Below are 15458 nucleotides of genomic sequence, written 5' to 3'. Positions count from 1 at the left end.
AACTATTTTGTTCATGGTGGGGTGCGGTCGTGAAGAGATGCTAAATCTTACTAATTGTTCAATACTCTAAGCATTCCTAACTACTAAAACATATTAAAGAAATTCAAGTAAGCATGTACAAACGCTCCAGCTCAACTCCGTTCTCTTCAATATTCTGCCCTATTTATGGAGTATAGATTAAATAAAGAAACAATTTCCAGTTAAATATCAGATTGTGTGAATATAAAAAGACCAAAAACTGCGAAATGATTTCCTATTCATTACACCGGAAAAGATGTTTAAACACAAGGGGGCAGACTCACCAAACTGAAAACCAGACCCTTTTACTTCTTGTTTCCTTGGTAGTCTCCAGTAAATAGTTAACTCGGATCAACAAATAAAACTCGTCCTAATGACATTAGCCATGCAATTTGATACATGTGCCAGCTATACTTTCTGGAATTAGCTGATGGCACGTAAACAAAGTATCGAATTTTAAATTCCTGCTCTACAGCAGGAAACAATTTCTGCTCAAACACTTCACCAATATGCTTAGCAAAGCTGAGCAGCAGTCCGTTCAGTTTATGGCGTGAAGTAATCATTCCAGATTTTTTACACCAGAAGGAATTTGAGCTATTCACAACAAGATTTGTTCATGAAGACGACAAATAATCCTCCAGGCACTATACAACACATGTGTACTACTCAGATACTACAATGGTCAAGGTGTATTAAGTTCCACATTCTCCCACAATTCTTGCTCCTGACCTGGTCATAAGTTTGCACAATTCTTACATTTAATTCTATTAAAACATTCTATTATTCTTTAATTCTATTAAAGCCTTTTGATCATGTATATTTATAATAACTAACATTAAGTCCTGTTTCTGCATTTCAAACTAGAAACAAGCTCTCTTCCCGTCAACACTTAGATATTCTTTCACGGGGTGTGGGAGTTGCTGGCTATGCCAGCATTTATAAATTGTACATCCATAATTGCCCCCAAGAATGTGGTGGAGAGCCGTCGCCTTGAACCGCTGCAGTCCATGTGGTGTAGGTACACCCAGAGTGCTGTCAGGGAGTTCCAGTGACAGAAGGAACGGCGATATGTTTCCAAGTCAAGATGGTGGTGTTCCCATGTATCTGCTGCCCTTGTCCTTCTAGGTGGTACAGACTGTGGGTTTGGAAGGTGCTGTCACAGGAGCCTTTGCAAGTTACTGCAGTGCATCTTGTCGATGGTACACACTGCTGCCACGGTGCATCAGTTGTGGTGGGAGTGAATGTCGAGGGCAGATGGAGTGCCAACCAATCGGACTGCTTTGCCTTGGGTTGTAGGTGTTCATGGAGCTGCACTCATCCAGGCAAGTGGAGACTATTCCATCACACTCCTGACTTGTGCCTTGTAGATGGAGGACAGGCTTTGGAGAGTCAGGTGGTGAGTTACTCCCTGCAGAATTCCCAGCCTAGTTCAGTTTCTGCTGAATGGTGAATGTTACCTTAACATTCCATTCTAAATGCAAGTCCAATAATGATTCTTGTATACTTTTGTAAAAAGTTTTTTTGATTATTAGCAAAAATGATTAATTCAGCACGAGCACAAAATATTTTGTCCACAGCTGCACTTTGCAGGGGGGCAAGCACAGGAGCTACAAGTAAAATAGGGCACATAAGTCTGGCCCAAGAAAAGATATTTTGACTGAAAACTTAACAATTTTAAGGATATTACAGTAGCATTATTCAATAGTTAAGCAGTTAGCCCCTTTCCTATCTTGCAAATCATTTCTTACTTCTCAACGTTCTGAAAAATATGTGCACATTGCACTAAAGTGAAGCTTCAACTTAGACAAGTGTTTAGAAATAATTTGCCTAAGTTATGACCCCCACTTCTTAGTTTATAATTTCCAGTGGACAGTTCTGTGCTTTTGAGGATGAGCTTATCACCCCAGCCCACATGTTAACAATAACACAAGCAGATAAATGTGCAATCTGGTCTGTCAGAATTGACGGCTAGAAACTACTAGAACAACCTTGGAGCTAAACTATCTTCCTCCTCGTTGTATGAAGGCAACTGACCTCCTGACAGCAATACTGTGGACTGGCAATTTAAGCAGTACTGGCAGGGAAGCCAGACCTGCATTTTCCTTTGCTGGAGCATCAATGTAAAACACCACTTTACATGTAGCTCCTGTCATAACGCCAATTGCTGTTAAAAAAAAATCAAGGGCACGGACTTTATTATCAATGAAACAGATTTGTGTGCAACAGGCACATGAAGATTTACACTGCCATACCATCTTAATGCAGTAAATTCCCATCAACTATCCATTAATTATTTTTTAAAATGGTCACAAGGCTTTCAGACTCTGTTTCAAGTGACATGAAAGTGCCCAATAATGTCACCCTGACCTGAAATCTAACTATTTACTCATCACCTAGATTCCATAATTTACCCTAAAAACAGTGAAGGCCAATGAGGGTCTGCAATTATTCTTTATGGTCTACCAATCTTTATAACTTAGCCAATGTCGTCTATTAAAGCAGCAATTTTAATTGGTTGCACATTGAACAATCATACTGTACAGTCCCTCAAACAGGAACGGAAAAACCTTCGAAATGCAGCATGCAACACTGAACTAGGGAAATGTTTATTTCCTACCTAAGTTTTTTTTATATAATATCTTCAGGTAAAGTCAGGAGCTATCAACTTTAGTCAGATCCCTTAAGGATAACGAAATCTGCCCTGAGGACTATTCTAAAAGAGGTGCAGCTATGTACAAAATCTGAGACATTGAAGATAGCAACTGCTACTGAAAGTTACTTTTCCAGAGTGCAAACTGCAGTTCTGTCAATTAATCCTAACACTGGGAGGATTTGTATATCTAATTGAGAAATAACTATTAGTCTCACTCAATTACCGATTGGCTGTACAGTCAGACCATGGAGTCTTTACTCATCCTGAAAAATTTAGAACTAGACCTCAAATCTTAAATCAAAATACAAGGCCACTTTGAAACAAACTGAAATTCAATGAAATATTCCAGTTACATTTCTAGACATAAATAAGATTAAGTCAGTATATAGAATGTTTCAAATAATTAGACTATAACCTGCCATAACTGTTAATGCGTGCTATTCAACTGGTGGGCAGAAATCATATGCAGTACATCAATACATACGCGTTTGTGTAGTCGCTCTGCTTCGTCCTGATAAGCAGTGAGCTGCTGTTTCCACTGTTTAACATTGGCAGTAGACTCCAGTAGTGCTGCTGTAAGTTTAGCATTGTTGGTTTTTAAGGTTGCCAATTCAGACTCCCAATGCTTTCCTATTGTAGTACTGTATAAAAATAAGACAATTTGTTACTATTAAGCATTGTGTAGATTTTGTCACTGGCTTCTTAAAAAAAAATTCAATCTATTTACATTTTACATTGAGATATCTGTAGCAAATGGCAAATCTGATGTTGGAACACGTTCACTTATTTCCAGTTTCCCCATCACCGCCCCCCACCCCCATCCCATAATCTTTCCTGAAGGGACCATCACATGCTGACACCCCAACGTTCCTTCCTGGCTGCCATGCTACCCAATATTGTAAATTGTTTCCTCTGCGCTGCTCTCCCCTTCAAATCCTCCCCTCACAAAAACTCACCCTTTGCAAAGTACTGCTGGACTGGCACCTTTATGAGCCTTTCTGACATTCTTGAACATGTTGGCTTCTGGGCATTCTGGCTACAGTAGTCATTATACCTAAACTCTCCATTCTTCGCATTCTGGCCTTGTGCATTCCTTCCTTCTGGCTGTACCTTCAGTTGCTTAGCCTCTACTTTCTGGAGATCCCTCCCTATACCCTTTTACATCGCTTAAGTTACCCTTAAAACTCCGCTCTTGGTTAACTCTACATGTCGTCTATTTTCCCTCTTACGTGTTTGGAATGTGTCTGTATTGAGGAGACTATTTAAATGCAAGTTGTAATGGATATTCTAAAGAGTGAAGAGTATTTGTGGATCTTCTGCATCTTTCTATATCATTTATCAGCTCTACAGCACATTACAAAGGAGGTGCATAAACGTCTTGTCACAATAACGATGAGCTTGCAAATTCACCATCGTTATTAGCATTTCAATTGGGTCAGGTCAGAAAGACCAACTCCTGCAATCTGCCCATCTGTGACCTGAATTCAATGCTGATTTAAAATAAAATCTAGAACTAAGTAGGTCAGTTACAAGAAAAAAGCTACACAATTATTGAATAATGAGTGTGGACTTTTCCTGACTAGGAGTCACCACATAGGCTTGAAAATAAAACTAGTACGATTTTGGACGCATTTTATTAAATAAACTTGAACACAATATTGGTTTGATAATACCATTTCCAAGTGTGAAACTTTAAAAAAAAATCTTTTCAATTATTTTATGATCATACACGTCAACTGCAGAAGAAGTCAACCACCTCCACCGTAACCCTTTTATGCTTTGTTTCCTAAAATTGTCCTGGGTATTTTTATAGCCGCTCACTACCTGGTGAAGAGCATTTGTGGATCTTCTCCACCTTCCTATATTGTTAGTCAGTTCTACAGCATGTTACAAAGGATATAGGGGACAAAGGGGGGGAAGGGAGGCACTCAGATTTTTGGTGATGTACGGAGTTAAATTCTTAAATTACTCCTTATCCATAGCAATGCTTCACTATTCAAAAAGTGACAGTGTGACTGCAGAAACAGGTCCCAATCGGACTCAAAAACAGCTCTCCAAGAGTCCATGGGGGAGGCAGATCTGTTGCATTTTTCAACTTCAACGTACAAATGCTTGAACAAATATACAGGATTACCTTCGTCATTGCTCATGGATATATTCCAATTTACGAAGCACATTTCTGACATGCTGTGGCCCCATTCAGAATTGGGGGAGTGTAGCACAACCAAAAGGGTCAAGGAGCAAAAAAAGAGTCTTAAAAAATTAGAACTGAACGAATGAATGACCGTGAAACAAGTGGGGACTTCCTTAGTCAATTTTGGCACAGACACCAAAACTGTGATGTTAATTGAGAGAAATGTGAATTCAGAGGATATATATGAGGAAAAGAAATTGCACTTCTCCACCAGAATATGTTTTGGCAGCATCAGAATATTATGACCCACCATTGACAAGACATGGTTTAACTTCCTATTTGTAAACCTTCACCAAATTGATGTTAGAGTCAATCGGTGACAACAGCCTTAAGTTATATTGAAGGTTAGTCCAGGGTTATACACACAAACACGATGGCATTGGCACGCTCTGTCCACCACTACTTTGTGGAGCCAAATCATTCAGATAAGTTCCAAGCACACACTATAAGATAATGGAGGCAACACAACACCAAGTTTGAAGCTCCAGTGAGGGGTTTTTAAGATTGCACAGAAGGATATAAAACCAATGGTAGATTTTGTGAAATAAAAACAGCAAATGCTAGAAAAACTCAGCAGGTTTGACAGCATCTGTGGAGTGAGAAACAGAGCCAACGTTTCAAGTCCGTATGATTCATCTTCAGAGGTAGGTTTTGTGCTTCTCTGCTCTTATATTTGCTACAATATCTTTTAGCTGTTTAAAGTGGCCTTTGCATGGAAGCAAAATGGCTTCACTAACACTAGGAGATCTATGCTTATTCTCCTTCAAGTTCAAAATCTTGAAGGGTTTTGATAAAGGGAGGAGAAACTGCTGCCAATGGCAAAAGGTTCAATAGCTAGAGGGCACAGATTTTAAGGTGAAAGAAGTAGAAGAAATGTGACTATTTTATTTTAAAGGCATGTTATGATCTGGAATGCACTGCCTTTGAAAGGGTAGTGGAAACAGATTAAAGAAAAACTCTACAATAGGCAATTGGATAGGTACTTGAAAAGGAACAAAAGTGCTGGGCTATGGAAGAGAGTAGAGGTGGCATAATTGGGTAGCTTTTTCGAAAACTGACACGGACACATAGGCCAAACAGCCTCCTCCTGTGCTGTACCATTCTAGGATTCGAAAACATTTCCAGGCATATTTTGGTTTGGTGGCAATAGCTGGTTCATGATTCCCTGCTTTTCCAGTGTAGAGGATATCTAATATTTGAGCAAATCCACATACTTGGCTAAACAGATATTGGTTGTCTGAGCCAAACATACACTTCATCGACAGATGCGATATACGTGGTCTAGGGTACGATATGAACTAATTAAGACAGATATTTGGAAATCAAAATTAAGAGCTTCCTCCTGACACATTGATCGACCACACTAGATGCTTTATTTCAATCAACTAAGAAAAAAAGAGCTTTGCCCAAAGTTGGATATGACCATCTATACTAATAAGCTATAGTGGAAAGTTAAAAAAAAGTTAACTCAAGGCAGTAAGGGGCCATCTTTAAATAGATCAGTTGCTATGACAACCATAAAGACAAGTTCTAATTACTGGTTCTTAAACTTCCAGGGTTCGATAATTCAAGAAGTTTGTGATCTCATTACACAGGCTGAAGCAAAATTGAAAGCGCGGAGATATTTCATATTTCAAAGACCACAACTACCAACTTATCCCTGACTCTACCCAGCTCCTCTGACAAACATCCTCGACTCCACCATCCTTGCTAATCTCAAATAGAAGTCACACCGTTTCTATAACTAAAATTGCCTCCAGATTGCTTTGCTCACCTAGTACTCGTTTCTCAAGCTTTATAAAGAAGTTGAAAGTTCTCGGTCAATCTAAGACTTACTGCTCCCATATTTGAAAAGCCTCTTCTGAAAATTTTTCATACTTTAGAACAGGCCAAATGAAAATCTCAGCATCCAAACAGGCAGCTCAACCATATAACTGTCTCTCTTCTCTCATGATATTGGGCAGATAGAGTCAGTTCTCTTTCAGCTTTCCTCTTATTCCTCTCTAAATACATTACCCGACATGATTAAAATCAAGACTTCACATGCTGTACTTCCTCAACTTAAACTCCTTATGTTCCTCAGTCTCCCTTTCCCCTGCAATCATCAGACCTTTAAAACATTATTTTCTGATGTGTTATTTTTCTTTTAAAAAAAATCTGATTTTTGTTTAAAAAAAATCATTTCAACCTTGGTAATGGTCTCTCTATTACAGATCTTTGCTCTGGTTTCTTCATTTAAAACATTGTCCTGGAGGCCCAGTATAAAACTTAAAACTCCAGCAAAAGAAAAATTGTGTAGTTTAAAGCAGTAGGCGATTTTAATTAAAAGGCAACACCAATGTGGAAGCAGAATAAAACAGTAATCACCACGGGACTAACAAAAACTTCACATTTCATATGCCTACCTGTGAGTAAAAGGTAGAGAACTCTGGTTAATTTCAGCTCGTGCATCAGAATCTTGTGCCACATCCTGAATAGACCTTTCATCATCTGTCCCATTGATACTCTCTGGTGTCAGAGGTGACTGCAGGTCACCTCCTGCAGACTCCTGTGAAGCAAAAATCTCAAATCTTTCATTCTGAAAGAGTCATTCCTTTGGTTATGAACAGTAAATCATTAAACATAAAGCTTTCAAATTCCATTCAATTCAATTTCAATTTCGTTCCAGTCAGTAGAAATGCAACTGGAATTGTAGGTTCCACAATGGGTCAGTATTTCACCTCTGGAACTGGATTCATAGTCACCATTTGCCCTATTCCACACTCCTCCCCCAGCACTTCCCATCTCCACAACCACCCCCCCCACCAAAAATAAGTTTTGCTCCAAGGATGGTTTTGGGTCTTATTCAAATTTAAAGTATGGATAGTTCTAGCTACAACACAAATCACAGTATCAGATGACCTCTGAATAGCACAGCCCTGCAATTTAGGGTAAGTAGATGACCTATCCAGATTATAAAGGCAAATTAAACATTTCCCCATTTTGCAGAAATAGTTCTCACCTTGAAAATAATTTATTGAATGCATTAGTCCTCATACTTACAGGGATTGCATTAGGAATTTTAGATATCTCGCTTCTGAGTTATAGAAACAGAGTTTTTCATCCCCGTTGTCTGCATGTTTTATTATTTTCTCTTTAATATTAATTATCCAATGCCTAAATGAATATCGAATTAACATTGAGCAGCACATGTGGTAAAACCTTCTGTATTTGAACAGCTCTTGCACAAAAAAGCTTCTTCTAATCTCCTCTTTATGTATCCACAGCTTTTGAGAAGCTGGCCTCATCTTTTCACTTATCAAAAATAAATAATGTTTCCTTTGTTTGTTCCTTTATCATTTTGATCAACACTCATTCAAATTTCTCAGTACAAAATAATATAGCCCCAGTTGCTCAAGAATTCTTAAATTTTCCAGGCCCTTCAGTCTTAATTTTAATCAAGTAAATCTGCATTGCACACTCCAGGGATCCATTTCCATCCTATGAGTCGTTGAAAACTACAGATTTTAAAGGAAGTGGCTGCAGAGATGGTGGAGGCATTGGTTGAAATATTCCAGAACTCACTGGATTACGAGAGGGTCCCAGTGGATTGGAAAACCGCTAATGTGACGCCTTTGATCAAGAAGGGAGGGAGACAAAAAGCAGGAAACTATAGGCCAGCCAGCACAACGTCTGTCGTTGGGAAAATGCTAGATCCATTATTAACAGGTTAGGCTTTTATTCATTAGAGTTTAGAAGAATGAGGGGTGATCATATTGAAACGTCCAAGATTCTGAGGGGGCTTGACAGGGTAGGTGTTGAGAAGATGCTTCCACTAGTGGGGGAATCTTGAACTAGGGGACATAGTTACAGAATAAAGGGACACTCATTTAAAACTGAGATGCGAAGGAATTTCTTCTCTCAGAGGGTAGTGAATGTCTGGAATTCTCTACCCCAGAGTTGTGGAGGCTAGATCACTGAAAGCATTTAAAAGGAGGTAGATAGATTTTTGAAATATCAGGGAGTTGAGGGATACGAGGAGCTGGCACGAAAGAGGAGTTGAGGCCTGGGGCAGATCAGCCTTGATCTTATTGAATGAGGGGCGGAAAGGCCTTCTCCAGCTCCTATTTCTTATGTTCCTATTCCAAATGTGGCATAATCAGTAATTGTATAGTGTCATCACAACCACTTTCCTGCTACATTCAATTTCTCACAATATAAATACCAAAATCTCATCTATCAATGTTTTTTAAAAATATAAATTGTCCACCCACTTAAGGGTTAATGAATTTACGCATGTCCATCCCTTTGATTCTTCCCTGCCTGGAGACATTTCCCATGTTAGGCATATCTCTATTCTTGTTTTGCCCAAAAGCATCATCTCTCATTTTCCCATGTTCCACTATGTTTGCAATGGATTTGCTTATTCTTCGAGTCTGCTTAATGCCCATGATTTTCCCAAGGGATTGGTATCTGGAGTTTGCCATCAGCAGCCAATTACAACGTTAACACAGATCAGGCGGAAAAAAATCCTCTTGCCACAACTGTCTTTCAGCCGTTGTTACCTATATCTTCACTCTCCCTTTTACACCATAGGCCTCAGCTATCTCAAACAATTTCTTATGCAGCGATCCATAAAATATTTTCTGCATTTGATATGTAAAAAATGCCCATCGCCAAACCTTCACAAAATCAAGAATGATGCTTCCTGACCTGGTTGCAGGTCTAGATGATGAAATAATCAATCATTCTTAAATTGACAGGATCACAGAATCACATAGTGCAGAAGAGGCCCTTCAGCCCATCGAGTCTGCACTGACATGTGAGAAACACCTGACCTACCTAGCTAATCCCACTTACCAGGACTTGGCCCATAGCCTTGAATGTTATGACATGCCAAGTGCTCATCCAGGTACTTTTTAAAAGGATGTGAGGCAACCCGCCTCCACCACCCTCCCAGGCAGCGCATTCCAGACTGTCACCACCCTCTGGGTAAAAAAGATTTTCCTCACATCCTCCCTAAACCTCCTGCCCCCCACCATGAGCTTATGTCCCCTTGTGACTGACCCTTCAACTAAGGGGAACAGCTGCTCCTGATCCATCCTGTCCATGCCCCTCAATCTTGTACACCTCGATCAGGTCGCCCCATAGTCTTCTCTGCTCCAATGAAAACAACCCAAGTCTATCCAACCTCTCTTCATAACTTAAATGTTTCATCCCAGGGAACATCCTGCTGAATCTCCTCTGCACCCCCTCCAGTGCAACCACATCCTTCCTATAATGTGGCAACCAGAACTGCACACAGTACTCCAGCTGTGGCCTCACCAAGGTTCTATACAACTCCAACATGACCTCCCTACTTTTGTAATCTATGCCTCGATTGATAAAGGCAAGTGTCCCAAATGTCTTTTTCACCACCCCACTAACATATCCCTCCGCCTTCAGAGATCTATGGACACACACGCCAAGGTCCCTTTGTTACTCAGGAACTTCCTAGTGTCATGCCGTTCATTGAATACTTCCTTGTCAAATTACTCCTTCCAAAGTGTATCACCTCACACTTTTCAGGGTTAAATTCCATCTGCCACTTATCTGCCCATTTGACCATCCTGTCTATATCTTCCTGTGATCTGGATCTGGAGTTTCGGTTTAAATTTTATGCTTCTAAAGGAATTTTGGATAAATGGTTTGCGCAAGTTTTAAAAAACCTTTTTGGGTTAGGTTATTTACTGCAAAATGGGTCAATGCTAATTTTCACTAAGTACTTACTGCCCCATGATGCTTCCCTGTTTGCTCAGACAACCTGCTCTTCTTTCACTTAGAGTTTTGAAGGGGCTGTTTGAAGGTAAAATACTCTACCCTTGAATTGTCAGAGCCGTTTATTTTTTTGCTGATTGCACAAACCTGTTTCTGACCTGTGTGACATTTAATGCATAATACTAGTAATGCCTACCTGTGAAGGCGTACTGGTTAATTCCATTTTTTCCTGCATTTTTTCCTTTGCTATCCGTGCTGCATCTTTAAATTCCTGGAACTTTTCTGCAAACTATATTGGGAATAAAATTTTTTTTTAAAAAATCAGTTTGTAAATATGAAAGACTACAAATAACACATGGACAACATACAGCTGATTGCTCAAAGAGGCAATTTTTGTACAAAAACCCAAGCAATGGCCCTACTTTTAAATTATTTAGCTGTAATATGAAGGGAGAGTTATTAAGTGGCAGATTTGCACATTGAATCACAGAACAATAAAGCACAAGACGCTGCTGTTCAGCCCATTATGTCCATGTTGGCTTCCTGCAGGAGCAGCTCATTTAGTCCCTCTCTGCACCTATTATACATATCCCTGCAAATTTTCTCTTCAGATAATTATCCAATTCCCTTTTGAAAGCCACAATTGATCTGCCTCCACCACACTCTGGTAGCGAATTCCAGATTCTAACCACTTGCTGCATAAAAGAGATTTTCCTCATGTCAACTTTGGTTCATTGCTATTCACCTTAAAATTGGTGTCCTCTGGTTCTTGACCTTTCTGCCAATGGGAAGTTTCTCCTTATCTATTCTGGCCAGACCCCTCAAGATTTTGAGTATGTCTATTAAATCTCCTCTGGAGACTCTGGGTTTCTTCATCTTTGAGCAATCTATCCACGTAACTGAAGTCACTCATCCCTGGAACCACTCATGAATTTCTTCTGCTTCCTCTTCACTTCCTTCCTGAAGTGCAGTGTCCAGAATTGGATACAATACACTAATCAAGGCTGAACCCTTGTTTTATAAAGGTTCACCATAACTTCCTTGCTTTTGTATTCTATGTCCCTATTTATAAAGCTCAGGATCCAGTAAGCCTTATGAACTACATTCACAACCTACACTCACACCTTCAACAATTTGTGCACGTATGCCCCCAGGTCTGCCCTTTCCCTCAACTGAGGAATTGTGCCCTTTGTCTTATGATGCCCCTCTGTTTTTCCTACGAAAATGTACCACTTCGCACTTCTGTGCATTAAATTTCATCTCCATGTGCCCAGCTATTCCATCAGCCCGCTAATGTCCTCTTCAAGTCTATCACTATCCTCCTCACAGTTCATTATGGGCAGAATATTGCCGGTGTGCGGGAGCGGGCCCAACATGCCGACGCGTAAAATGACGTGAGTAGACCTCGGGCATGCGTCCCGACGTCATTTCAATATTGCGTTCAGTGGGTTATAAAGGCCATTAAGAAAGCAATTTACCTTATTAACAATGCTGCCCGTCCAATCTTAAGGTTGGCGAGCAGGCGAAGAGCCCAAGCGGCCTTTGCGTTTTCCAGGAAAACTCATCCACGGGCGGGATGAGGTTTCCTGAAGATTTTATAAAATTAATAAATAAATTGAGTAAACTTCACAAACATGTCCAGGCTCATGTGACACTGTCACATGAGGGGATATGTTTAAATTATTTTTTACTTCATTTTAAAAAAAACTATTATCGACATAATCTCTCTGAGGCAGCTCTGTTAGAGGTTGGATGGGGAAAAGGGCAAAAAGGGCAAACCTGGGGGAATATGTGTACAAATTGTTGAAAGCGTCAGGGTACATGGATGGGAGAGGTCTGGAGGGTTATGGACTAGGTGCAGGTCAATGGGACTAGCGGAATAATATTTCGGCACAGACTAGAAGGGCCGAATGGCCTGTTTTTCTGTGCTGTAGTGTTCTATGGTTGGCGAAAGAGCGCAGGCGCCGACTCTTCCTCCTCCCCCCCCCACCACCTGCACAGGTAGCACTGAGTGCTATCGGCGGCGTGTTACGATTAAAGCCCGCCTGCGTAAAATGGCAGTACACAGCTGATCGCGGGCGGTGATCAGCTCTGCACCCACCCCTGCCATAGGTAAGATTCTACCCTATATTTCCAAGTTTTATGTCATTCATATATTTTGAAATCATGCCCTGTACACTCGAATTAGATTACTGATATGCATCAAGAAAAGCAGTGAGCCTAATACTGACTCTTGAAGAACCCCACGGTGAAAAGCAACCACTCAGCACTGCTCTGTTTTCTCTCCCTCAACTAACTTTGCATTCATGCCGCCACTGTCCCTGTATTCCATGGGCTTTAACTTTGCTGACAAGCCTGTTATGTGGAACTTTATCAAATGCCTTTTTGAAGTCCAAGTACACCACCAACTAATTCTGGCAGCTTATGCAGTTGTTCAAACTATATCATTGACATTTTGGTAGAATTGGTAATCGCTATCTTGTCACACTGTAGTGCAGCCAATCATTATACAGATACTCTGGAAACATGCTACATTATGATGTCACCTTAATTAACTTTTTAAACAAGTTTTGCATCAACCATAAACCGGCGGGACACTCTCTCTCTCTCTCTCAGGTCATAACCCAAGTTCAGAAATGCAATTACAATGTTAAGCAAGGAATTACTGTATAGGGTATTGGAGTTATTGTGCATTTCTAACATTTTAGTCATAATCTAGAAAATAGGCATAATTTTGTACAAGTTAAATTCAATGCAAGTACCACCAGATGTGTTTATGAATATTTACTTTGCCAAGTTTTCCAAAATGCTGTCCCACATTACATGGTTATACTCACTTTTGTTAGATGATGTTCCGAGGAAAAACCTAAACCGTAGACTGTGTTTGCACGGCTATCCGGCCACTGTCCAAACTTCTGAGATGTTTTTGTGAATGTCATGTTTGGAGTGATTGTGCTGTTGATTATTGCCTGGAAGAAAACAAAACACACTTCATTGTATCGTTTAATTGGCTTCTATAACTAGAATCCTTCAAAACAGATCAATGGCCCCAGCCTTCCCCAATAAGGTTAGACAGGCCATTTAATTCCAAACCACTTGTACTTCAAACAGGTAGCTCAAAATTGACATTGAAAGATGCTTGGGTTGATTATTTCTTCAACACCCCACCTGAAAGATGCTTGTGACAAACTGTCCATATATCCTTATTTCTGTTAGCTACTTGCTTTCCACATTAAAAAGGGAAATCCCAAAAATCAGTTTGTGGAAGAATGCATAATGCTCGTCTTAACAGTTTCAATCAACAAGAGTTGGAAACATTTCCTAAATAGAAAATCACAACTTCCTATGGAAAGACACAAAATGGCGTTTGCAAAAAAAAAATCCAAACTCCAAAGCTTCCACATGAAGGAATACAAAATAACTTGCATCTCCATGCACTTGAAACTATTTTCCAGTTGTCAACAAGCAGGTTGTTGGAGATTGCATCTTGTTGACCAAATTTCATCCCAATTTTTGAAAAAGGAACAAACTGGTCATTTAACTTTGAGGTAAACATCCGTGGATCAGCAAGTTTAATCGTCAGCTTCAGGAAACGTTTGCCGTGAGAATTTTAATGCTTTTAATCTTTGGATAGTCAGACAACTCAGGGAACTCGGATCAGCTACTCTGGTTAGATTTTTCATGTATTAGCTAAAAGCCCGCTGCTGAAAAAGCTGCCACATATAGGGCTAAATTTTGCCCTTGACGGGTGGGCGGGCCCGACCGACTCAGCAGTGGGCGGGCAGCCGATCGCTGCTGCCAAAACGGGCCCCGCCGCCATTTTACGTGGGCGGGCCAATTAAGGCCCCCCAGCGTGACGCCTGATGGAAATGCACTATGCGCTTCCTGTGTGGGGGAGGGGGGGATTCACCAAATGCGAGTGTGCGCTTTTTCACGCATGTGTGCAAAAGAGTGCACATCTCCCTGAGGCTAAGTGGTGCCTCAGGGAGATCACTGAAAGGTTTTCAAAGTTTAAAGATTGAACAATAAAAAAATCATTAACATGTCCCCCTCATGTGACAATGTCACACGAGATGGGACATGTTAATAAAGTGCACAAAAACTTTATTAAACTCTTTTAAAACCGACATGAAACCTCATCCCGCCGGTGGATGAGGTTTCATGTTTTTTTTCAGAAGCCCGCTGGGGCTCTTGGCCTCCCCGCCAACCTTAAGGTTGGACGGGTGGGGCCTTTTAATTGTTTTAACTACCCTGTCAATGGCCTCAATTGGCCATTGACAGGTCAGCGGGCGGACAGCTGATTGCACTGTCCGCCCGCTTTCCTGAATATTTAAATGGGGCGGGGTGACGTTGGAGGTTCCGCTCGACCTCATCCCGCGTCATTTTCGCGCTGGCGAGCGGGCCCCACCCCCCAGCTCGCCGACGGAAAAATTCAGCCCATAGATTTAATTCTCTCCTCAAACTTCTTTAATTCCCTAAGACCTACTCGACCATTATAAATAATTAACTAATGCTGAACAACATCATATAAATGTATCTATTTTACTTGCACTCACCATCACCGTATTTTCTTAATTTTAGTTTCACTTTTCAGAAATTCTGAAGTACTCTAATCTTTCCACATATAAATTCTTACCTTTTTAATGTTGCAAGTTAGTTAACTAGAATTTTTTTCTAATGTTCTTCAAATACCTAAAGATTTTAAGGGGACAAATCTTTAATGTGTTTTCTATATCAAGCAGAGGGGCTGCCAATGTAAAGGATTGAAGATTTACATTTATATGGTGCCTTTCATGAACCACCAAAGTGCTTTAAACCAGATTAAGTACTTTTGAAGTGTAGTCACTGTTGTAATGT

At 40.3% G+C, this 15458-nt stretch overlaps 1 protein-coding gene across 1 annotated transcript in view; it reads right to left on the bottom strand.

Annotated features, from left to right (window-relative positions):
- The window catches only part of LOC144693480 (homer protein homolog 1-like), an 86994-nt gene that overhangs the window by 29486 nt on the left and 42050 nt on the right, over nt 1-15458 (bottom strand). Inside the window, exons 3-6 of the mRNA XM_078563339.1 lie at nt 13439-13570; nt 10798-10890; nt 7271-7413; nt 3156-3312 (exon numbers count right to left, since the gene is read on the bottom strand). Of these exons, the coding sequence (XP_078419465.1) occupies nt 3156-3312; nt 7271-7413; nt 10798-10890; nt 13439-13570 (525 nt within the window). The remainder of the gene's footprint in view (nt 1-3155; nt 3313-7270; nt 7414-10797; nt 10891-13438; nt 13571-15458) is intronic.

Source organism: Cetorhinus maximus, chromosome 2 (genome assembly GCF_964194155.1).
Source record: "Cetorhinus maximus chromosome 2, sCetMax3.hap1.1, whole genome shotgun sequence".
In the NCBI taxonomy this organism is placed as follows: domain Eukaryota; kingdom Metazoa; phylum Chordata; class Chondrichthyes; order Lamniformes; family Cetorhinidae; genus Cetorhinus; species Cetorhinus maximus.
This window is presented reverse-complemented; position numbering and strand designations above follow the sequence as displayed.